This window comes from Salvelinus alpinus, chromosome 10 (genome assembly GCF_045679555.1).
Source record: "Salvelinus alpinus chromosome 10, SLU_Salpinus.1, whole genome shotgun sequence".
Classification (NCBI taxonomy): Eukaryota; Metazoa; Chordata; class Actinopteri; order Salmoniformes; family Salmonidae; genus Salvelinus; species Salvelinus alpinus.
The window spans coordinates 29,548,079-29,574,862 of record NC_092095.1 but is presented as its reverse complement, the minus strand read 5'-3'; the positions used below and the strand labels follow the sequence as shown (position 1 = coordinate 29,574,862).

Below are 26,784 nucleotides of genomic sequence, written 5' to 3'. Positions count from 1 at the left end.
TCTCAGAAGGCCCTCCGGCACCTTTTTCTCCACCTTCTCTTCACGCAAATGACGGGGATCTGGGCCTGTTCCCGGGAAAGCAGTATATCATTCATGTTGGGCTCATCGAATTCGTTAATGGATTCTGCCAGTCCGTGGTGAGTAATCGCCGTTCTGATGTCCAGAAGTTATTTTCGGTCATAAGAGACGGTAGCAGCAACATTATGTACAAAATAAGTTACAAAATAAGTTGCAAACAACACAAAGAAACAAACAAAAAAAACACAATTGGTTAGGAATATGTAAAACGTCAGCCTTGTTCTCCGGCGCTATCTTGACTCGCCATCTTTCAACCCTCTCAATTCGTTCCTCTTCTTCCTGAGCGTAGTTTTCATATTCAATGAGGCCATACAGGGCGGCTGTTTAAAATGCATCCGCTGATTTCGTAATGTGGAGGGTTGGAGTGTTGAGTTGAGTTTTCACCTCTCGGACAGTAATGTGACAACATGTGAAGTGTGCACAGCTGAGTTCTGAGTAACTTGGGGACCTCTGCGTTGGTGACACATATCAAAATGTCCAGATTAACATCCTGTATGCACACTGTAAATTGCGGCACATACAAACACAAACAGTCCCATGTCCCATGTCTCATTGAGAGGGAATATCTCACAGGAAATAGCGGTGACAAGGAGAAGGTATTGTGGGAGGCCAAGTTGGATGTAATTTACACAAGGCCAACCTCAGGGGGACGAGGGGGAGAAACCATTACCTCGCCCATAGCCACTGGGCCCTCTCATATCATATCATTGGGGAGTAGCTGTCAGCTTTCATATCAAAACAGATTCATTGCTCCTATCCCATACCAACCCCACCTCCCACCCCTCTCTCCCTTTAAGGAATTTACTTGATTAGAGTGGAATAGACAGAGGAGAGGAACGAGATGATGAGACAGAGGAGGGGAACGAGATGATGAGACAGAGGAGGGGTGATGATGACCAGAAAAGAGAGGATTGAGAGAGATGGATGGATGGAATGGCAGTGGGCATGTCAAAGCAGTAGAAGGGGTGTAATGACATGATACTTTCCTGAGGCTTCAGTCTCACATTATCTCCTTCTCAGATGGAAACAGACAGACATGTTAAATAGCTCAAAGGGATTTTTTTTTGTTTTTTTGACAGTTATCGTTGTATGAAAAGATCGGAATGCCCCACATAGCGAACCGTCTTGCATTAACTAGTTAATGTCTGCTGGTTGGAGCATGGTTCTGGCAATGTTCTAGCAACATTCTGGCAACTAGAGACGTTTCTCGGATTTGTACACATTCAGGATTGTTATTTTTTTTAGGAGGAAAATGTTCTTTTTATAAATGCATTTCTTGCAATTCTATGTCATATTACTTGACTCGATAAATTACCAACATTTGTTTTAAGAAGGCAAAAATGACCAAACATACTAGGCTACTCTGACACTGATAACCTGAGATCAATAAAAATTATATTGTCTTGAATGCAACCCATACAAAAATGTTAGAGTGGAGAAAAATTGTAGCCCACAATATTACGTCCTTCTGGAGGCTTTTTTCCCTTTTCGCCCATGTGAACCTGAGTAAACCCAGTCACTCAGACCCTTAGCCATGCCTGTTTATTGGCACCACACACCATCACGCACTGCCTTGGCTGAATTCAATCTTCTCAACCAAAACTCACACTCATGAAATGTCATAAGCTTGCAGAGGAGACAGGCAGTCAAAGCAGCTGAACCAAGGTGCGATTTGAAGCTTATGAAATTTCATTTTTTGGGAGTAGATTTGATTTCAAGCACTGCCTGGCTCCCTAAAGACATGCTCCCTTTCAACTGAAAGTAAGGATACTACCCTGTAGGAGGAAAAAAAGAAGGAAAGTGTCACTGGTGACACTTTGCGTCTTGAAAGTCCAATATGTTGAAACCTTGACTGCTGACATGCAAAATACTTTGAGACTGTATGTTTCAACAGAGGACTAATTCAAAAAATACCAAAAGATTGTTTTTGAGCTCAGGTCACAACTCCAGAGCTGGACTTCTGTGTATTTCCCAATATCCTTTATGGAATGCATTGTATTGTATTGTATTCATTCAAATCAAGCTACTACGCAGAATAAAGAACAGGCGACAGTTCTATTTGGTGTATTTCTACGCCAGAGAATTTACTATAGGGTTACTACGTGTATGGGGGAAAGGTGAATAAGAGGTCAAAGGGACAATTGTTTCTTGAACGGATGGTCAGGGGGCTGGAACATAATTACACATAATTTGTAGACTGCCCAAACAGATATAATATTTGACTGAAGCATAATCACTTCAAACCTTGTATACAGTCACATACAGTGCATTTGAAAGTATTCAGACCCTTTGACTTTTTCCACATTTTGTTACGTTACAGCCTTATTCTAAAATGTATTAAATGAAAAATTTTCCTCATCACTCTACACATAATACCCCATAATGACAAAGCAAAAATTGTTTTTTGTCAACTGTGGGACCTTATATAGACCAGCTATGTGCCTTTCCAAATCATGTCCAATCAAATGAATTTACCACAGGTGGACACCAATCAAGCTGTAGAAACATCTCAAGGATGATCAATGGAAGCAGGATTCACCTGAGCTCAATTTCGAGTCTCATACCAAAGGGTCTGAATACTAAAGAAGGTATTTCAAAAAAAAATGTGTGTAGATTACTGAGGATTGAAAAAAATTTAATCCATTTTATAATACGACTGTAGCGTAACAGAATGTGGAAAAAGTCAAGGGGTCTGAATACTTTCCAAAGGCACTGTACCTACTATATAAGTGGGGGTGGGATGCAGGCATTCTAATGGGGTCTCAGATAAGCACCTGATAAGGTTTTAATCCTGTTAGTATTATGGTGATGAGGTTATTGGCATTTGACCTTTGTGACATAGGAAATCCTTCAGGGGTTCAACGGTTAGTTACCAGTGGTTGAGATTGAATGAAAATATTAGCTTTTTGGAATGGTTCACCGATGAAGCGGAACTTCATTGTAAATGTATTGACATTACATACAGTAGTTGAATGATTTAAGTGATGGTCGCAGTCAGTAATCACACCTGCAATCTCTTGTGAGAAACACATAAAATAAAAAAAACACACACAACCTCCCCAACACGCACGCACGCACGCACACACACGCAGGCACGCACGCACACACACGCAGGCACGCACGCACGCACGCACACACACACAGTCAGTTCAGTTGTTTTATCTAACTAAATAGCAGTGGAATCAAATAGCTGACGGGAGATCAATACCCGGGGCCACACGTCCTGACCTTGACAGGAAGGAAGGGGTCCATGTGGGGGATCGACCCCTCAGGTACTCACCCCCCTCCAAGCATCTATCGATACCACCTCTCCATCTCATTTACATGTTTATTGTCTACAGACTATAAGTCAATTACATAAAGGCCTGTCATGCCAAATAGTGTCCGTCCTGCCAAAAAGTCCCCCCCCCCCCCCTTGTGTCACAATGGGATTCGATAAACTATTAGCGGCCCATTCTCTGGTGGTCAAAGGCCATGTTGTTGTGATCTCAGAACTCTATCTCAGTGTCTCATGTGGTCAATAGCTCCCTCCTCACCTCCCACTGTAGCACGGCTAAGTCCTAAATGGCACCCAATTCCCTATATAGTACAATATGGCCCTGGTTAAAAGTAGTGCACTTCGTAGGGCATATGGTGTCATTTGGGACAAACCCAGGGTTTCACACATTGCTGTTAAAAAACAACATGGAACAGTCCTACTCAGTAGACTACTGAGAGAAATGAGGTGAAGGGAACTACCCTGGTGCGTTTGGATTACTGTTACAGTGCTAGTTGGTGGTTAATTGGGACGGCAGGTAGCCTAAGCACATTGGGCCAGTAACCGAAATGTTGCTGGTTCGAATCCCCATGCCGACTAGGTGAAAAATCTGTTTGTGTGCCCTTGAGCAAGGCACTTAACCCTAATTGCTCCTGTAAGTTGCTCTGGATAAGAGCTTTTGCTAAAAATGTCAAATTGGATTTGTTTAGACATTTTATTGTTTTATTATTGTGTATTGTTTAACATTTACTGCATTGCTAGGAGCCAGTTACATAAGCATTTTGCTGCTAAAACATCTGCTAAACTGTGTAGGTGACCAATAAACTTTGATTTGATTTGAGCAACAACACCCATGATGGCAGTTATGCCACGGCTTTGTGGCTGAATGACGTCACTCGTGTCAAAAGGGACACACTCTTCTGAGACACAAGCTGGCAATGATGAGCGTTATGGGTGCTTGAATGAGCTTCATTCTATAGAGATTTCTTAGTCTGCTCATTCCCACCTTTGTGACTGGGATGCTGAGAAAAGCGAGTGGATTTGGGAGGCCAACAACAGTAAAGTCAGCATTATAGGCTTATTGCCATCAATACGTTTGTTATCTATTTGTATCAAGCCTCGAGTTGTACAATCTGACACAGGTAGCTCGTCAGCAGGGCTCTCTACTGTACTGTAGCACAATGACGTTCTTAGGACCAACAGGCCTTTGTGAAGGAAGCACTGCAGTCAAAGAATCCCAGCTAATGTACACGGGTGCAAAAACCGAATCACTCCCGCTGGAATAGAAAGATATGAATGCATTCTAACTACGCTTTCAACTGACAAAGGCTGGTTTTGAGATCCCAGTACTATGATGCACTGATGAGCAGTGATGAGCAGTGATGAGCAACAATAGGAGTGTTCATTCAGGAAAGGTGGTCATTAACACTGGAATGAGAGCATGATTCATGTATGGTGCATTATGATCTTTCTCTCTCTCTCCTTTCTTTCTTTCTCTCTCTCTCTTCCTCTCACTCTGTCATCTCACTCGCTGCCTCTCTCTCTACTTCCCTCTGCCGAGCTTCTATTGCCCTGAACAATGTTTGAGCAACAGACTGAGGTGGTTTAATGGGGCGAAGCTGGCGTGTGTCGATGTCTAGCACGTTAAGTGAAAGCTGTGGGCTCTTTCAGACTGTGTCGATTGACAAAAGTGTTATTGTCAAACTCATCCCTGTCTCCACTCGTGTCTGTGTTCAAACACTTACTGACAGGTTTTCTACTCCACCGGTGCTCTTGTTGTGTTCTGTAGAAAGAAGAACAAATAGTGCTCTAGGGACAGACTTAAGGTAGATAAGTGCTTAAAAGTATAGAAATGGTGAAATCACAATGGACGGAGTATAAGAACTCCTAAGAAAACGCTATGAGAGTAATTATGAGAACAAACCATGTATCCTGTCATACATGTAGATAGTCAATTAGTAGTCATCCTAATAGCTTATGGGAGATTCCGCCCCAGGAAGGCCCGAAAATATTTTTGTGTCTCCGATTGTTCTGGCAATTCTCACATAGAAATTGAATTGGGAGGGAAGGATGTTAGATACGCTTTTTACATTTGTATCACAAACCACAAGCCTATACATGCCTCCAGTAAGACCCTATGGTCTGTGAACCATACGTGATACAGAAAACAACTTGGCGTCATTATACTTATAAATATGAATATCTCAAAAGTACCCCTTTTTGATTCGGATTATTTTGAGACATGTGGTTTGAAAAAACATACTCTTCAAACATGTCACATTTCCAGAGTGGGCTCTCTGCTACTTGTGCGCCATTTTGTCGTAGAATTGACATTATGGGTCATTAACAATCACAGCCCTCCTTTACGATTACACATCCAGACAATCACCAGCAGAGAGAGTTTCCTTTAAATCCATCTTCCCATTCACTGTGTTGGTGGTGCTCATAACATGTATTAGAACTTGAAAAGTAGCAAAGAGCCCACTCTGGAAATGTGATGCACTTATAGAGTATATTGTTTGAAACATTGTGTCAAAAACATTTACAAAATCCAGGGGCGGCGGGTAGCCTAGTGGTTAGAGCGTTGGGCCAGTAACCAAAAGGTTGCTAGATTAAATCCCTGAGCTGCCATGGTAAAAGTCTGTCGTTCTGCTCCTGAACAAGGCAGTTAACCCACTGTTCCTAGGCCGTCATGGTAAATAAGAATTTGTTCTTAACTGACTTGCCTAGTTAAATAAAGATTAAATAAAATAAGGTACTTTTGAGATATTCATATGAATATTTTTATTGTTGAATAAATTAATGTGAAAAATTGCATTTCAGAATGTAGACCTACTCCATATGTTAGAGCACCCTAAAAGGAGTATAATGACACGAAGATGGTGTCTGTATCCTGTACGCTTCACAGATCATCAGGTCTTACAGGAGGCATGTATAGGTCTAAAAAGGGCCTAATATGGCCACTTTAATCATGGTCTTCTCCCCCCAAAAATTGGGACAAAAACGTAAAATGCATGTCAAACATCCTGTCTCGTAATGAGAGAATTCTATGTGAGAATTTCCAGAACAATCTGAGATACCCATAATATTACTGGGCCACGCTGGCATGGAATCGCCCTATACTGTAAATGGAGCCTTGATGGCCACGGTAGACATTCTAGAGATGAGTGTATGTTGATAATGGTCTCCAGGATATTGATGTCTGTTAGAAAAGTATAAGGTAGACTACCCCTCCCCCCACCCATACACATCTCCCACACACAAACAACACCCGATCCCCTCCCTCTTCCGCCAGAGCGGAGTCCAAGGTTCCGAGCACTCAGCATTGATTATTAATAGAAGGTTTTAAAACAGAGGAAGGGAGAGGAATTGTGCTCCTCTTTATGCATACTGGAATTAACACCCACTTGTCAAAGCATCAGGGCTTTCCTTTTCCCAGAACTGATGCAGTCTGAGGAAAGTGCAGTTCAACAGTGTGTTGCTAGTCTAATGGCTCTCTGCTGAATAGGAGATTGTGTGTGTTTGTGTATGTATGCGTGTTGGTGTGTGTGTGTGTGTGTAGGTAAGTAGGTAGCAGTGCATGGCGATGGTAAGAGAGAGATGTGTGGGGGGTAGAGGATATCATATTAGATATCTGAGACGTAGCTACAGAGTAGAGTGGAGAATCCAGGAGGGAGACATTTTGGACCTTGTGTTTCGGCCAAGTCATCTCCTCTCATGGTTTTGGAATAGGAAATTAGAGCCTTGTAAAATTCTCTTGTATGAGTAACTATGAGCAATTATTTTTTAAGCCTTGAGACAATTGAGACATGGATTGTGTATGTGTGCCATTCAGAGGGTGAATGGGTAAGACAAAATATTTAAGTGTTTTTGAACGGGGTATGGTAGTAGGTGCCAGGTGCACCGGTTTGTGACAAGAACTGCAACACTACTGGGTTTTTCACGCTCAACAGTTTCCCGTATGGATCAAGAATGGTCCACCACCCAAAGGATATCCAGCCAACTTGACACAACCGTGGGAAGCATTTGGGTCAACATGTGCCAGCATCCCTGTGGAATGCTTTCGACACCTTGTAGAGTCCATGCCCTGACGAATTGAGGCTGTTCCGAGGGCAAACTCAATATTAGAAAGGTGTTCTTGATTTGATGTACACTCACTGTATGATGATCATTAAACAACTCTCAACTAGCAATACTGTGGGGAATAATACCATAGACAGATGTAGGTATGCACACACTTCATTCTCCTGATATATCTCACAGTAGTCATCGTCACATTGCTGAAAAAAAGGTAAATCATTGATCATATCATCAATACTATTACAGTGTACGAGTAAAGTCGGTGCAGTGTCAGTTGTGGCGTCCTGCAGAAGCAAACCTTATACAGCCACATCACGCCATCACGGATTCAGTGGGTATTTATGCAGTTTATCTAAAAGGGTGTCATGATCTGTGTTTTCCCATGGTGCATTTTACAAATCATGTGACCTCTTGTGCCTTGTTAATTCCCAATGGACCTGGGCATGCGTCAGCAAGTTGCTCAGTGCCTGCCTCGCTCTCTCTCTGTCTCTCTGTCTGTCTCTCTGTCTGTCTCTCTCTCTATCTCTCTCTCTCTATCTCTCTCCTCTCTCTCTCTCTCTCTCTCTCTCTCTCTCTCTCTCTCTCTCTCTCTCTCTCTCTCTCTCTCTCTCTCTCTCTCTCTCTCTCTCTCTCTCTCTCTCTCTCTCTCTCTCTCCCTCTCTCTCTCTCTCTCTCTCTCTCTCTCTCTCTCTCTCTCTCTCTCTCTCTCTCTCTCTCTCTCTCTCTCTCTCTCTCTCTCTCTCTCTCTCAGAACTTGTTTATTAGCACATTCTCTTCTATCACTTGCGGGTTAGGGGAGGGTTTGACCGGGGGGTGCTTTACTTGGCTCATTGCGCCATAGAGACTCCTTGTGGCGGGTCTGGTGCCTGGAGGCTGTCGCCAGCTGAACGGTCTTTCCTCCAACCCATTGGTGCGGCTGGCTTCTGGGTTAAGCTGTGGGTGTTAAGGAGCACGGTTAGGTGGTTCATGTTTCGGAGGATGCATGACTCCACCTTTACCTCTCCTGAGCCCGTTGGGGAGTTGCAGCGATGAGACAAGATTGAAATTGGGGAGAAAATACATAAAATAATACAAATGTATTACGATTGGATACTGTGATTTTATTTCGATTTGATGTTCCAAACATATTGCTGCAGAGGGACAAGAGAGAGCCATGAGAACAGTTTTTGATCAGTCATGGAAATAAAATGGCTGAAAACTACAGACCCGGGTTCATTCCCGGGCTGTGCCACAACCGGCCATGGGCGGGAGTCCCAAACAAATTGGCTCCCTATTTAAAAATAAGATGGAAAAATAAGCTATGAAGGAAAAATACTGCAGTTTTGGAGCAGGCAGAGCCAACGAGCGCCAAAATAATATTGCGATATTGTCAAAATGATACATTGCGATTTATCGTCAAAAATAATATCCCGATATGTAACAGATTTCCCCCCCATCAACACTAAGACAGTATGTAGGCCTATGTTCGACTTAAGAGCCTGGAGCTCTGTAATTACAAGACTGGTCCCCAAAGGACTTTCTCAACTAAAGGAAGTGGCCAACTTTGCATTGCTTCAATCAAAGCAGGTCTATTTCAGGAAGAGTAACTGTAGTTAATGTTGTCCCACTTAGTGGGGTGGAGGTTTTGGTTGGAGCCAATCTACTTTGTTCTGTGTGTTGTTAGCCAGTTTAATTCAGTTGAGTCTGCCCAGTGTTGTCGCTCTGCTTCTGAGCTGCTGCTGATGATGTGGGACTCATCCATCTCCAGTGGGGTCCTTCGCTGTCCTCTGACTGACTCAAACCTAGTGAGCACGAAGGTTACTATGCCTGCGTGCAGCTTCACTAGCCTACTGCTTCTCTGCCTGGGGGGAAATATTAATGCCTCTGCTAATCGGATTAACATGAACTATCCCACATCTGCAATGCACAGATAATTATGTCGCTTCAAATGTTTATTTTCTCTCTTTTAGGTTATGGATGTTTTTTGGACAATCATCAGTGTTTTTTTCTGTTGTCTGCTAGGCTGGGCATCATTTCAGTGGGTTTCCGGGGCTTATAGCTAACATAGACGAAAGACCGCTTTCCTTGTCTAAAGGGCAATTTTGGTGGTTGTTGCGATGATTCGTGGTTTTAGTATGATCGATTTGTGATTACTGGGCAGTAAATTAAGTTTTGTTATAAACGTCTTTAAAGAGAGTCATAATAAATGATGCTTGTAGAGAAAGACTTACAATACATCCATAATGTAGATATGCATTTAGTACACTGAAGAACAGTGTAGTACAAATCCTACAGAAGTGCAGGAAGCTTAAACCCCATACACTCATTAAAACACACTAGGCGCAAACTGGTTGAATCAATGTCGTTCCAATGTCATTTCTCAACCAATTTTGATGTGGAACGTACGTGGAAAATACGTTGGATTTGAAAAAATTACAATTGATTTGTTGGATTCACGTCTCCATCTCAACCACAAAAATGTAAGTTAAAGAATAGGACTAAATGCACTGAACATTACGTTTGATTTGATTTAGTCCCATTCTTTACTTTGATTCTCGGTTGAGATGGAGACGTGAATCCAACATATCAATGATTCATTTGTAGACAAACTGGAATTAAAGCCAGACTAAGTCAGTGTCACAAAAAATAAATCTCCTTCAAACGTTGATACTTGGTTGCGTTGACAACCAAACACAACTCAATATCACTTTTGTAATATAGTAAATAGCCTTAAGTTAAGGCTATTTTACAAACTAATGTAAAAGTATTTATTTAACCTTAAAATGAGTAACACATACATTGCCACATTTTGAGGTTAGCCTACAGTAACTATACATGTCTTCTTATGTAATCATAGAAAGTGTGCATGGTCAAGATAGCATGCAAAGGTCTGTGGAGATCTTCACAATTGCTATAATAATCTGAGCAGAAAAAAGCATTAATCAATCGCACCATGTACTTTTTATGTAATCTCAACTGCAATCCAGGTGATTTGGTTAGACCATTAGATGAAGCACAGTGATAACACATTAAGTTGTTGTATGAATACAAAATATCTTTGAACTTTGCTTTGCTTTTAAATGGTTGAAAAGCGCAGTGATACACATTTAGATGACAACTAGACCAAAAATCTGACATTGTTTTCCCATTGGAATTTGGTTGTGCTTTTAGATGGTTGAAAGCATAGTGATAACACATCATACATTCAACAAACTTCTGACTGTCTTTTTAAGTCAGCAAATAAAGGTTGAAATCTCATTGATCAACGTCACAACCAAATATTACCTATATTTCCACGTTGAATGACTTGGTGTGACCAGCGGGAAGTCTGCTCACAGTATAGACTGTTGGGACTGGGCATCAGACAAGTGTCTGGGGTAACACACTGTGTTTGTTTGGGGATAGAGTCAGACAGACATACTGTCTAGGGCTATGGCCAGATGACCTATACTGGGGCGATGGTAGGAAATGAACACAGAGTCAACGATATAGAACCCCTACAGAACATTCAACTTTGACTACAACACCCCATACTTTTCCTGATACATCAACAACCAATGGTATTTACCCAGTACTAGTTCTCTCCCCCTCTCGCTCTCTTGCTCTCTCTCTCTTTTGCTCGCTCTCTCTCTCTCTTTCTCTCTCTCTCTCACTCTCTCATGGGCAAATATTGTACATTCGAGTTGTGCAAAGCTCATAGAGACTTACCCAAAAAGACTCACAGCTGTAATCGCTCCCAAAGGTGCTTCTACAAAGTATTGACTCTCTCTCTCACTCTCTCTCTCTCTCTCTCTCTCTCTCTCTCTCTCTCTCTCTCTCTCTCACTCTCTCACTCTCTCACTCACTCACTCTCTCTCTCTCTCTCTCTCTCTCTCTCTCTCTCTCTCTCTCTCTCTCACTCTCACTCTCACTCTCACTCTCTCTCTCTCTCTCTCTCTCTCTCTCTCTCTCTCTCTCTCTCTCTCTCTCTCTCTCTCTCTCTCTCTCTCTCTCTCTCTCTCTCTCTCTCTCTCTCTCTCTCTCTCTCTCTCTCTCTCTCTCTCTCTCTCTCTCTCTCTCTCTCTCTCTCTCACTCTCCGTCTCTCACTCTCCGTCTCTCACTCTCTCCTCTCCTCTCATTTCCTCTCCTAACCATCATAGCACTCAATTACGACCAAACAGTCAGTACTTCAAACACGGCCGAGATGTAATTAATCTACACGGAAGCAGTTTTAGCTAATCAATCCGATGGACTCACATTGGCAGTGAGCATACAGGCTTTATTGGATTATACAGAGTGAGCATTTCCCCCGTTCACACACTACTAAGGGCTAAACCAGGAAGACTCCCGACAGCAGATGCTTGTGGAGGTCCGCAGGAGGCCAAGGCACAGCTGTGCCTCTTTTTCAATTACAGCCCCTCGTCTGGTGCCCGCTGCCTTGTTTTGGAGGGTGAGAGGGAGAGTGTACGCCCTCAGAATATATGAGAGAGATGAATGTCAACACAGATCCAGCTACGGGTACAGTGTCGATGAGTTTGTGTGTGTGCGTATGTGTGTCCATCCCGCCATACATACATACAGTGGGGTTCTAAATTATTGACACCCTTGATAAAGTTGAGCAATAATGACTGTATGAAATAAATAATTGAAATACTGAGCAATATTGTATGCAACGCTTTTGAGGGAAATTCTAATATTTGATGCTAACACAATTGTAATCCTGAATGAATCATGAATGAATCGTGAATAATGATAAGTGAAAAAGTTACAGAGGGTCAAAGATCATACCACCAAGACATGCTAACCTCCCCGTGTCTTTGGGGTATGATCTTTGACCCTCTGTAACTTTTTCACTCATCATTATTCACGATTCATTCAAGATTATCCGCAATAATGGTAGAATCTACATTAATGTAGAAGTGTTTAGAAACATATTCAATTCTTATTATATTCTTATTTAGTGACTCCAAAATGACACAATACATTTTGGAGTCATTCATTTTCTATTGGGCACAAAATAATCTGAAACGCAACCAAAACAAACTGCAAATACACCCAACAAGTTTATAGAGTCACAAGCTTGATGTAGTCATTGCGTGCTAGGAATATGGGACCAAATACTACACTTTTGACTACTTTATTTATCAGAATCTTTAGGGGTGTCAATAATTTGGATCCCTTTGACCCCTACCTTTTTGAGAAAAAAGTATTACTTGTTAAACAAAATCTCTTTAGTATAAAATATTATAATTTCTCTTTTTTTCACACAATATAGCTCAGTATTTGAATTATTTATTTTATAGAGTCATTATTGCACATCTTTATCAAGGGTGTCAATAATTTCAAACCCCACTGTACATACTTTACATACACAGAACAAAAATATAAAGGCAACATGTAAAGTGTTGGTCCCATGTTTCATGAGGTGAAATAATAGATCCCAGAAATGTTCCACATGCAGAAAAATCTTCTTCCTCTCAAATGTTGCGCACAAATTTGTTTACATCCCTGTTAGTGAGCATTTCTCCTTTGCCAAGATAATCCATCCACCTGACAGGTGTGGCATATCAAGAAGCTGTTTAAACACCATGATCATTACACAGGTGCACCTTGTGCTGGGTTCAATAAATGACCACTCTAAAATGTGCAGTTTTGTCACAATGCCACAGATGTCTTCAGTTTTGTTGGCATGCTGACTGCAGGAATGTTCACTAGAGCTGTTGCCAGATAACTGAATGTTAATTTCTCTACCATACCTCCCTCGTAATTTTAGAGAATTTGGTAGTACGTAACCATGCCAGCCCAGGACCTCCACATCCGGCTTCTTCACCTGCGAGATTGTCTGAGACCAGCCACCCAGAAAGCTGATGAATCTCTGGGTTTGCACAACCGAAGAATTTCTGCTCAAAATGTCAGAAACCGTTGAAGGGAAGCTCATCTGCGTGCTCGTCGTCCTCATCAGGGTCTTGACCTGACTACAGTTCGCGGTCCTAACCGACTTCAGTGGGATCTCAGGGATTCCAACATGAGGCCAATGGTGATTTTAAAACAGTTCAAGAGTTTAATGGCTGTGATAGGAGAAAACTGAGGATGGATAATGTCGTTACTAACTAAATGACAGAGGGAAAAGAAGGAAGGCTGTACAGAATACAAATATTCCAAAATATGTATCCTGTTTTCAACCAGGCTCTAAAGTAAAACTGCATCAAATGTAACAAAGAAATTAATGTTATGTCCTGAATACAAAGCATTATGTTTGGGGCAAATCCAACACAATACATCACTGAGTATCACTTTAAATATTTTCAGGCATGGTGGTGGCTGCATCATGTTATGGGTATGCTTGTCATCGGCAAGGACTAGGGAGTTTTTTTTAGGATAAAACTAAACGGAATACAGCTATAAGCACAGGCAATATTCTAAAGGAAAACCTGGTTCAGTCTGCTTTCCGACATACACTGGCAGACAAATTCACCTTTCAGCAGGACAATAACCTAAAACACTATGCCAAATCTACACTGGAGTTGCTTACCAAGTCAACATTGATGTTCCTAAGTGGCCTAGTTGCAGTTGACTTAAATTGGCTTGAAAATCTATGGCAAGACTTGAAAATGGCTGTCTAGCAATGATCAACAATCAACTTGAAAAATTATGGGCAATTAGTGTACCATCCAGATGTGCAAAGCTCTTAGAGACTTACCCAAAAAGACTCACAGCTGTAATCACCGCCAAAGGGGCTTCTACAAAGTATTGACTCAGTGGTGTGAATACTTATGTAAATGAGATATTTCTGGATTTATTTTTTTTATTTTTTATTGCTAAAATGTCTAAAAACCTGCTTTCACGTTATCATTATGGGGTATTGTGTGTAGATGGGTGAGATAAAACCCACATTTAATCAATTTTGAATTCAGGCTGTAAAATAAAATGTGGAATAAGTCAAGGGGTATGAATATTTTCTGAAGGCACTTCATACAGAAGGTGAATTGTTGGCTTGTTGGTTGAATGGACACAATTCAGATTACACGACTGTACTTTAAAAGTCACCCTTAGAAGTTGAATGTAGGCCATGTCTCACCACTTCACTCTATGTTTATTTGACCTATGACCACATTAACATTCAAAAGCATAACAGGAACAGCAGGGGTTTTCCAGGAACTTATTTTGGCATTTTGCAAACTATCCCGTACAGTACATGGAAAATAAGGTTTGTGTTATTTAGCAGTCCTTCCATCCTTTAAAGGTCAAGGACGACAAGATTTGTTACCAATACCATTTGGTATGATTTTATTTTATGTGACTGTCCTAATATGGACACCATAGCAGCATAATCACATCAACAGAAATTATTGTAATTTACACTTATGTTCTCTCTCTGTTTGCATGCAGGTGGTCATTCTGTATTTCCAGCCGAGTGTATTCCGCTGTATCTTGTTGAGATGGGTTCGCCTGTTGGGATTCACCACAGTCTATGGGACAGTGACCCTAAAGCTCTACAGGTACTCTTTTACCATGTTTAATCATTACCGTTAACCAGGCATGGGATAAATGATGTTATATTGCTACCTGCTGAGTAATTACTTTAGGATGAGAGTCATGTCCCAAGAAAGGGACTCTGGAAAGCACTTGATTGCTGGCTTTTTACAGGGTTGCATGCAGTGGAAAACACTCATGCATGCGCACGTGTAACAGAGTATATTCCACACACACACACACACACACACACACACACACACACACACACACACACACACACACACACACACACACACACACACACACACACACACACACACACACACACACACACACACACACACACACATTGTAATATGGCTATCTAGAAACTGCCAATGAATCACCTTGTTTGTTTATGATTTTTTTTCATTTTCATAAATAAACAGGGTGATTCACTGGCAGTTTCTAGATAGCCATGTTATTAAATGTCACATCCCTCTCTAGGTGACTGGGGCTGTCCTATTTGACAGGGACAACCCCATACCAATGTCCTGGGAACACCAGAGAAAGACGTGCACTGAGAGACGAAGGGAAGGATTCTACTGTAGTTGATTGTGTACTGGAAGAAAGAAGCAAAGGTTGAACATAGCCAATCACATCCTGCCTGTGTTCTGCCAGCTTTAGAATTCAGGGTGTTACTCAAGGATCTGGTTTACTCTGAACATGTATCAAATGGAATGCTGTAAGGGCCATTCTGCCAGCTTTCAAAGTCTGTCTCATCCACAATGGTAATGAACTAAAGGAAAGGGAAAACAATGGAAAGGATATACCCCAAGGGCCGGTTTCCTGGACCTACAGTAGATTAAGCCTACTCCTGGACTAAAAAGATATTTCACTGCAGATGAGACAAAGTCTGGCACATACAATTACAGTAATTTACACTAATTTAATGGAATACGTGCTCTGGCACTTCAAGTCTATATTAAGTTCTGTAAGTGCATTCACATTTACAGTGCAACCTCTTGTTTTATCCACAAGCCACCTACATTTGTTTCAACCGCGTTAAACAAGCCAGTTCATCCCTATTGACCCACTGTGATACTCTTTAATAAACGCAATTATAGGTCAGCTGATGTCTAATTCCTTCCTGAAAGTAAGAGCCCTTATGAAGTACGGGGAGCAGCTAGTGGCGTTTCTTGGCTTGTTCATCAGGCCACACTTTAGAAAAAAATCACTACCTCGTTAAGCGAGACTGAGAGTTTGCCCAGTTAAAGTGTGGGAGGAAGAGAGGGGAGAAAAAACAAACAGAGAGCACTTTGGCCCAAATGGTCTCAATTTATTACATTTTATCGAATGGCTGAGACAGGCCAGGAGGCAGAAAACAAATAGAGGGAGTAATGCTGGTAGAAAGAGGGAAACCCCTTAGTCAAAGCTAGCTGTGGGAGAGAGGGAGGGGTCTAGAGGAGGAGAGGTGGAGGGTGAGCCCCTGTGAACAGTTGATAATGAGACATGGGGCAGACGTATTTAAATAGATACAGGAGCGTGATCGGAAATGGCGACAGCGGCAGTGTTCTCAGCAAGTGAAGGTGGCAAAAATACCTAAGGAAGCTCTTAATCATGGTGAGGGGAGATGAATTTGGGCGAGAGTAATCGGAAGGTGAGTCGTGGAGGAAGTCATGGAGGGGAAAGTGAGCACATTGCACAGATCCATTTTTGAGAGGAGCTCATTAGGGGGGATGCACAGGACACTTCATCAATGTGTCTGGAAGTTTTGGGGCTAATAATGAGGATGGGGCTGATGTTAAACACTCAACAGGACCTCTCTGTCTCTGATGGCCCCCATGGATGTTCATTTGAGGAAAGGGAAGGGAATTAAGAGACGTAGCAATGCCCCTATTACATTACATCATTACATTGACATCATTGCATGACGATGCTCATGAGAATGATGATAGTGACTATAATGACGAATGTTATGGTAATTCATAGATGAAGATGACAATAAAACCACAACAATAAAATCAACAAGCAGCATCACAGCAGCACCTTTCCTTGTATGTCTTGACATTGAGCTGTCCCATTTCCCCAGGGTCCTGAAGGTGTTCCTGTCGCGAACGGCCCAGCGGATCCCCTACATGACCAGTTGGCGGGTGCTGCGTCTCCTGGCCATTATCCTGCTCATCGTCTGCTGGTTCCTGGTGGCCTGGACCTCGGCCGTCTGCCAGAACCTGGACAGGAACCTGGCCCTCATCGAGGTGGGCTACACCCCCGACCCCGATGGGCTCCAGTTCAGCATGTGCCTGCTAGATCGCTGGGACTACATGATGGCCGTCGGTAAGTGATTTTTTTTTTAAATCTATATTTAACCTGGAAACCTCTTTTGTGTTGGCGATAATAATATATGCCACTTAGCAGACTCTGCAAGCGAGTGCAGTTTTTGTATGTGATGTTTGCGGGAATTGCCAGCGCCTTTCTCTCACCAACTGAGACAGAAACATAGTGATTTTACTGCTTCCTGTTAAAGATACGAGGGCCAATCATGTACTTTATGGCTTAAATGTGTGAAGATCCTCACTTAGAGTGAGACAGAGGGGCCAGAGAGAGAGAGAGAGAGAGAGAGAGAGAGAGAGGGTGGGAGAGAGAGAAAACACATAAATATTTTATATGAACACGTTGTTTTGGGGAAAATTGCACTTGGTTCATAGAACCGAAGTCACGTCAGTAACGTCCAGCAGCCGCTAGATGTGGTTGTAATAAACAGCGGTTTCGGTTTCCTTGCTACAAATGTGGCTCTATCTTTTGAACATTTAATTTTTTTATAATCAGAAGGTGAGTCATGGAGGAAGTCATGGAGGGGAATTTTATTTAATTTTATTCCAATTTTGTTTGATTTTATTAGATTTTGTTCGATTTGATTCAATTTGTTTTATTATAATACAAAACATAAACATACAAACGACAACATACAGTCTCCAGCGCCCGTATCACTCTCTACCACATGGCCTCAAACTGCACCATTTTGTTCCTCTCCGTCGCCCACGCACTTTCAACATTTAGATAATAAAGCATTTCATCTTCTCATTGTGTTAACGATGCAGGATTGGTTGATTTCCAGTTTTTAACGATACGTTTTTTTCAAGTTGATTGATGAGAAAAGGATTGTCCAACCCATCTTTCAGTGATGACCCCATCACTGAAAGATAAGACTCTCAGGAACACATATGTGTCTTCTGATAACCCTCAAGCCACACAGGACTCATTAGTACAGAGCGTACAAGACCAGGCACTAAATCAGACGGGGGGGGGGGAATTCTACACAGAATATACAGTAATACAAGACTATTGCCTGATGATCTTCTGAACTTCCCAATACCTTTCTGATGCATTTCAGTCAATTCAAACCATACTCATACCAGACTGATTTGTAATAGACTGTTATAGCCCCAATTAAAAAAGTATACATTGGCCTTTGATAACATCACCATTTTTATATGGTGAGGTTGCAATTTTTTTTAAATATCAAAGTGGGGTAGCGTGCCAAAAAAGTTTGGGAATCCCTGGCCTACACGCTTATCTGTGCTCCTACAACAGACATGAACTCTCCTTAGGTAGCCTGCAAGTCAGCCCAAATTGAGAGTGAAAAGCAGACTCGTTTTAAGCATATGCTGACTAAGGTCCAAGTAATGCTCCAAGGTCCAGGAAAACAGAACGCTGGCCCTGCTTTGCATTTGTGGAACAGGTGTAGCCCAGGGCAACCATTACACGCTGTGTTGAAGCCAAACATCTTTGTGTTCAAGAGGGGAAAAACTGGAGGAAAAGTCCAGCTAAATTTGACTTACTAAGCTGTGTGTCAGCAACTGGGTCGTTCCACGAAGTGAGTCCCTTTATTTTTTTTTATTTAACCTTTATTCAAACAGTGAGTCACCACTGAGACCAGGGTCTCTTTCACAAGGGAGTCCTGCATATACAATTTAATAAGACAAAATCAAAAATCAAATACAACATAAAACAAGTAAAATACAGCACAACACAAATAAGAAAAACTGTTAAATTCCTCAATAAGAAGGTTTGATGTTTTAAGTAGAAAATGTGCATCAATATTGGAATTTAAAAGCCTGTTATATTAAATAGAGATATACTGTAAATAAAGACTTGCTAAAGTGCCAAATTGCAGCATTTTGAAATGTATCTCTGTGTACTCTCCATGACTTCCAGGAAGATTTTAACCAATTTAACCCTAACATTTCTCAAAGTTTTCATCATCATTGTAAAGCCCTAGTTATTTTGTTGCTTTCACAAAGTGATTTCTGAAGACTATTTTTTATTTCATGCGATTCATTTTAATGGAAAAAAACAATAAACTGTCCCTAATTTTAAGGTCAACCTTGTGAAGTGAACTGAACTCTTGTTTTAATGTGGTGAAACTATTTGTTTAATTATTATTCGAAAGAAACATTGAACATTACAAGATGGTGCCGGAGAAGAAGGCTGACATTACAAGATGGTGCTGGAGAAGAAGGCTGACATTACAAGATGGTGCTGGAGAAGAAGGCTGACGTTTTACGTATTCCTAACCAATTGTGTTTTTTGTTGGTTACTTTGTGTTGTTTGTAACTTATTTTTAAACTTATTTTGTACATAATGTTGCTGCTATCGTCTCTTAAGACCGAAAATAACTTATGGACATCAGAACTGCGATTACTCACCACGGACTGACAGAATCCTTTTTTTCCTTTAACAAGTCCGACGAGCCCGACGTGAATGACATACTGCTTTCCCGGTAACAGGCCCAGATCCCCATCATTGCGTGAAGAAAAGGCGGAGAAAAAGGGGACGGAGGGCGGGCTGCCTTCTGAGAATTCGTAGGCGATCGATTAAACCCCCACTTCCTTCCATTCTGGTAGGAAACGTGCAATATTGGAAAATAAAATCGATGACCGACGTGGAATATTAAACTACTAACATTCAAAACTGTAATATCTTATGCTTCACGGAGTCGTGGCTGAACGACAACATTATCAACATACAGCTGGCTGGTTATAAGCTGTATCGGCAGGATAGAACAGCAGTGTCTGGTAAGACAAGGGGTGGCGGACTATGTATTTTTGTAAATAACAACTGGTGCACGATATCTAAGGAAGTCTCGAGGTTTTGCTCGCCTGAGGTAGAGTATCTCATGATAAGCTGTAGACCACACGATCTACCTAGAGAGTTTTCATCTGTATTTTTTGTAGCTGTTTACATACCACCACAGACTGATGCTGGCACAAAGACTGCACTCAATGCGCTGTATTCTGCCATAAGCAAACAGCAAAACGCTCACCCAGAGGCGGCGCTCCTAGTGTAAGAGGACTTTAATGCACGGAAACTTAAATCCGTCTTTCTATCATTTCTATCAATGTTAAATGTGCAACCAGAGGGAAAAAACTCTGGACCACCTTTACTCCACACACAGAGACACATACAAAGCTCTCCCTCGCCCTCCATTTGGCAAATCTGACCATAATTCTGACAAGCAAAAATAAAAGCAGGGAGCACCAGTGACTCGATCAATAAAAAGTGGTCAGATGATGCAGATGCTAAGCTACAGGACTGTTTTGCTAGCACAGACTGGAATATGTTCCGGGATTCCTACGATGGCATTGAGGACTACACCACATCAGTCATTGGCTTCATCAATAAGTGCATCGATGACGTCATCCCCACAGTGACCGCAAGTACATAACCCAACCAGAAGCCATGGATTACAGGCAACATCCGCACTGAGCTAAATGCTAGAGCTGCCGCGTTCAAGGAGTGAGACTCTAACCCAGAAACTTAAAAGAAATCTGGCTATGCCATCCGACGAATCATCAAACAGGCAAAGCGTTAATACAGGACTAAGATCGAATCGTACTACACCGTCTCTGACGCTCATCGGCTGTGGCAGGGCTTGCAAACCATTACAGACTACAAAGGGAAGCACAGCCGGTAGTTGCCAAGTGACACATGCCTACCAGACGAGCTAAACTACTTCTATGCTCGCTTCGAGGCAAATAACACTGAAACATGCATGATAGCACCAGCTGTTCTGGAAGACTGTGTGATCACGCTCTCTGCAGCAGATGTGAGTAAGACCTTTAAACAGGTCAACATTCACAAGGCTGCAGGGCCAGACGGATTACCAGGACATGTACTGCGAGCATGCACTGACCTACTGGCAAGTTTCTTCACTGACATTTTCAACCTATCCCTGTCCGAGTCTGTAATACCAACATGTTTTGAGCAGACCATCATAGTCCCTGTGGCCAAGAACACTAAGGTAACGTGCCTAAATGACTACCGAACCGTAGCACTCACGTCTGTAGCAATGAAGTGCTTTGAAAGGCTGGTCATGGCTCACATCAACACCATTATCCCAGAAACGCTTGACCCACTACAATTTGCATACCGCCCTAACAGATCCATAGATGATGCAAACTCCACACTGCCCTTTCCCACCTGGACAAAAGGAACACCTACAGTATGTGAGAATGCTATTCATTGACTACAGCATGGCGTTCAACACCATAGTGCCTTCAAAGCTCATCAATAAGCTAAGGACCCTGGGACTTAACACCTCCCTCTGCAACTGGATCCTGGACTTCCTGACGTGCCGCCCCCAGGTGGTAAGGGTAGGTAACAACACATCCGCCACGCTGATCCTCAACACAGGGGCCTCTCAGGGGTGTGTGCTCAGTCCCCTCCTGTATTCCCTGTTCACTCATGACTGCACGGCCAGGCACGACTCCAACACCATCATTTAGTTTGCTGATGACACAACAGTGGTAGGCCTGATCACCGACAACGACGAGACAGCCTATAGGGAGGAGGTCAGAGACCTGGCCAAGTGGTGCCATGACTACAACCTCTCCCTCAACGTGATCAAGACAAAGGAGATGATTGTGGACTACAGGAAAAGGAGGACCGAGCACACCCTCATTCTCATCGACGGGGCTGTAGTGGAGCAGGTTGAGATCTTCAAGTTCCATGGTGTCCACATCACCAACAAACTAACATGGTCCAAGCACACCAAGACAGTCATTCAGGGAACTGAAAAGATTTGGCATGGGTCCTCAGATCCTCAAAAGGTTCTACAGCTCCACCATCGAGAGCATCCTGACTGGTTGCATCACTGCCTGGTATGGCAACTGCTCGGCCTCCAACCGCAAGGCACTATAGAGGGTAGTGCGTACGCTCCAGTACATCACTGGGGCCAAGCTTCCTGCCATCAAGGACAACTATACAAGGCGGTGTCAGAGGAAGGCCCTAAAAATTGTCAAAGACTCCAGCCACTTTAATCATAGACTATTCTCTCTGCAAGCGGTACCGGAGCGCCAAGTCTTGGTCCAAGAGGTTTCTAAACAGCTTCTACCCCCAAGCCATAAGACTCCTGAGCATCTAATCAAATGGCTACCCAGACTATTTGCATTGCCCCCCCACCTCTCTTTTACACCGCTGCTACTCTCTGACGTTATCATCTATGCATAGTCACTTTAATAACTCTACCTACATGTACATATTACTTCAATTAATTTGACTATTCGGTGCCCCCGCACATTGACTCTGTACCGGTACCCCCCTGTATATAGTCTCGCTATTGTTATTTTACTGCTGCTCTTATTAATTTTAATTAAAAATATATATTTTTAAATCTTTGACCATCATCATCTCCCACACAGCAACTCCACTCCCACTTGTCTCCATTTCCACATGCCAACCCTCATTTTCCCTCAGCCTATCCCATCTATCTCTCCTGGCCACCCACTTCGGGTTTCTACGCAACACATATCTTTCAACTATGCTGTGATGTTTAACGTACAATTTCAATCTATCCAATCGAATAGAATCCACAGATTGCAAGTTGAAGATAAATACTTTTACTAAGAGTATTAGTATATTAGTAATTGACTGACCCGGTCTCTCCAGATCTCCTAACAGTACTATTTCTAGGGTCAATTTTAGATCAATGCTATGCATTTTCAGCCATTCCTGAACCTGAGACCAGAAACAGGCTACCTGAGGGCAATACCAAAACAAATGGTCTATTGATTCTGTATCCTCACACTATCTGCAGAGCTTTGATGATTTTATGCCCCAAATATTCAACATTTTGTTAATAATTTTAACTGAAAAGCACGAAGTCTTGAATCTTGCGTTGTTTTATATATTAACTCATACACCCTTAACCATGGAATAGGTACATCAAAAATCTCTTCCCAACTATTTTGCAATCTGTATGGCACAGTTGTCAACATCCTGGTCCTCAAATGAAACTGGTATACTTTCCTATTTATGCTATGTTTATCCCTCTGCCAGTTTTGATCCTTTATATTGGGCAGACAGACCAGTTCCCTACCTCCTCCCGCTGCCACCTGCCTCCTCCATTTTTGGGGTAATGCTGTAATCAATTGGTTGCACTCTTGGATTGAGCAGACCTTTCCGTACAATTCTGATAACTCCATGAAGGACATAACTCTACCATTCCAATTTACAATATATCATAAGAACAAAATAGCATTTTCAAGCATCTTTCCCTTAAATACAGGTATTATATCAACCAGCACATTTGAGTTCAGCCATAATATTTGTTGTAGTAATTGTTCTACCTTTTCAGGGGGATGAAATTGAAATTGTAGCCAGCTCTGCAATGCTTGTTTGAAAAAGAGAGATACTTTGAAAAAAGTATCATTTTCAATTAATCGAAAATGAGACATGGCAATCTGCACAAAGGCAAAAAGGCCATTTGTAAACAATGGATGAGCTTTTGTTAGTAATCTACTTGAGAACCATTTAGGGTTCAAATAAAACTTTTGAATGAGTGAAGCTTTTAGAGAGAGGTTTAGTGCTTTTAAACTTAATAATCTCAACCCACCCAATTCATATTCATTATATAGATAGGCACGTTTTATTTTGTCTGGTTTAGCATCCCAGATAAAGCAAAATATTTTTTGCTCATATGATTTGATAAGCGAATCATCCGGAGTAGGCAGCGAGTAAACTGAGATATGACTAAGAAGTTAATGTCACGTTCTGACCTTAGTTCCTTTTTTATGTCTTTTTTTTTTAGTTTGGTCAGGGCGTGAGTTGGGGTGGGCATTCTATGTTGTTTTTCTATGTTTTGTTCTGTATGTTATATTTCTATGTGTTTGGCCTAGTATGGTTCTCAATCAGAGGCAGGTGTCAGTCGTTGTCTCTGATTGGGAGCCATATTTAGGTAGCCTGTTTTCTATTGTGTTTTGTGGGTGATTGTTTCCTGTGTTAGTAACATATGGTACTGTTTCGGTTTTCATTTATTCGCTTGTTTTTTTGTATTCATTCTCTATTAAATGATATTATGGATACGTACCACGCTGCATTTTGGTCCTCCTCTCCTTCCACCAACGGAAGCCGTTACAGTTAATCATGGCAATTTTCCATAAATAGACAGATATTTACCTCTCCATGGATTCAGGATCTTGTCTATTTTTACTAGTTTTCTATTGAAATTCATTGTTGAGAGCTTATTTATAATATAATACCGAGTATCTCTACTTCACCATCAGCCCATTTTATAGGTAAACTGCAGGGTAATGTAAAAGTTGTATTTTTTAAGGATCCAATACGTAATATTGTACACTTATCATAATTAGGTTTTAGTCCAGAGAGTACAGAAAAGTTATCTAGATCTTCAATGAGACATTGCAAGGATCTAGCTTGCGGACTTAATATAAAACTTGAGTCATCGGCATACATGGACACCTTTGTTTTTAAGCCTTGAATTTCTAATCTTCTAATGTTGTTATTGGATCTGATTATAATAGCTAGCATTTCGATGGCCATAAAGAATAGATATGGTGACAGCGGACACCCTTATTTAACTCCTCTTGACAATACAACACTCTCTGAGAAGTAGCCGTTACTTACTATTTTACTCCTGGGGTTGCTATACCAAATTTTTTATCCATTTTATAAGACAATTACCGAAATTGAAAAAATCCAGGCATTTATAAATAAAATCCAGTCGTATTTACCATAATTAGTGCTTGTAAAGTTACTGCCATCAGAGGTATTATGAAGGTCAAAACTAAAGCTTTCAAATGACAGATATTTAGAATTCAAGAAATAGGTTCTAGCAATATTTGTTTTATTCCCTTGCCTGTTTGCCTGTGAGCCAATGCCACAGATGTTAGAAAATTTAAACAAGATATGTGTGTAGCAAATCTGAGTAGGTTTTCTTTTTTTTGTCGGGTTAAAGTTATTTTGTGAGGTGGTCGGATCTTTCCATGATGGAGTATGTTGTTCCTCCATAGCGTAAAGCTGTTGGTACTCGTCGATTTCCCTCAGGATCTCCTTAGTATCCAGATCGGCTCTTTACGGCAACCAGTTGTTTTACGAAAAGATAACAATGAGTCTTTCCCACGACGATGACAGGTGTCTGTAGTACAGCCAGCTAGCACTCGCGGAATCCACGCAATAAAAGGAACACAAACTTGCAGTCCCAGCCGTAAAGGCTAACCACGTCGTGGCATCCTTAGCAACAAAACTTTCGTTCGGGATTTGTTTTAATATAAACAACACACCGAGTGTAGACAGTACAATGTTCTGTTGCGCGCTCTGATGAGATATCTGATGACGTATATCCGGTCCACTCACCTGTCTCTATAAGCTCTATAAGCTTGGCATCTTTAGTCTCTTTTATTACTTGTTACTTTTATTTCTTACTCTTATTCATATTTTTTTGAAACTGCATTGTTGGTTAGGGGCTCGTAAGTAAGAATTTCACTGTTGTATTCGGCGCATGTGACTAATAAAATGTTATTTGATTTGACATGGGCCATTGATTACATTGGCCTTTGACCGAAGGCACTACAGACGGTAGTGCGTACGGCCCAGTACATCACTGGGGCCAAGCTTCCTGACATCTAGGCCATATATACTAGGCGGTGTCATAGGAAGGCCCAAAAATTGTCTCTCTGCTACCGCACAGCAAGCGGTACTGGATTGTAAAGTCTTGGACCAAAAGGCTCCTTAGCAGCTTCTACCTCCAAGCCATAAGACTGCTGAACATCTAATCAAATTGCCAACCAGACTATTTACATTGACCCCCCCCGCATAGTCACTTTACAAATTACCTCGACTAACCTGTACCCCCGATCATTGCCTCTCTACCGGTACCCCCTGTATAAAGCTTTGTTATTGTTATGTACATTTCTTGTGTTACTTTTTGATTTGGATTTTTTTACCTTAGTTTATTTAATAAATGTTTTATTAACACTCTTTCTTGAACTGCATTGTTGGTTAAGCGCTTGTAAGCATTTCAACATACAACATACAATTAGCTGTAAGGTCCCTCAGTCGAGCAGTGAATTTCAAACACAAATTCAACGACCAGGGAGGTTTTCCAATACCTTACAAAGATGTGCACCTATTAGTAGATGGGTAAAAGAAAGTACTGACATTGAATATCCCTTTGATGGTGTATCAATACACCCAGTCACTACAAAGATACAGGCATCCTTCCTCAGTTGCCAGAGAGGAAGGAAACTGCTCAGGGATTTCACCATGATCCAAATGGTGACTTTAAAACAGTGACAGAGTTTAATGGCTGTGATAAGAGAAAGCTGAGGATGGATCAACAACATTGAAGTTACTCCACGATACTAACCATAAACAACAGAGTGAAAATAAAAATAGCTTGTACGGAATAAAAATAATACAAAACATACGTTCTGTGTTCAATAAGGCACTGAAGTAAAACTGCAAAAAACATAGCAAAGAAATGTACTTTATGTCTCGAATACAATGCATTATGTTTGGGGCAAATCCAACACAACATATCACTGAGTAAGTACCCCTCTTCATATTTTCAAGCATGGTGGTGGCTGCATCATGTTATGGGTATGCTTTTATGAGTATGCTTGTCAATGGCAAGGACTAGGGAGTTTTTTTGGGG

General features: G+C 41.6%; 1 protein-coding gene across 1 annotated transcript in view; it reads left to right on the top strand.

Moving 5' to 3' along the window:
• gpr158a (G protein-coupled receptor 158a) overlaps positions 1 to 26,784 on the top strand; it is a 102,764-nt gene that overhangs the window by 61,040 nt on the left and 14,940 nt on the right. Inside the window, exons 6-7 of the mRNA XM_071328800.1 lie at positions 14,763 to 14,872; positions 16,921 to 17,165. Coding sequence (XP_071184901.1) covers positions 14,763 to 14,872; positions 16,921 to 17,165 — 355 coding nt within the window. The remainder of the gene's footprint in view (positions 1 to 14,762; positions 14,873 to 16,920; positions 17,166 to 26,784) is intronic.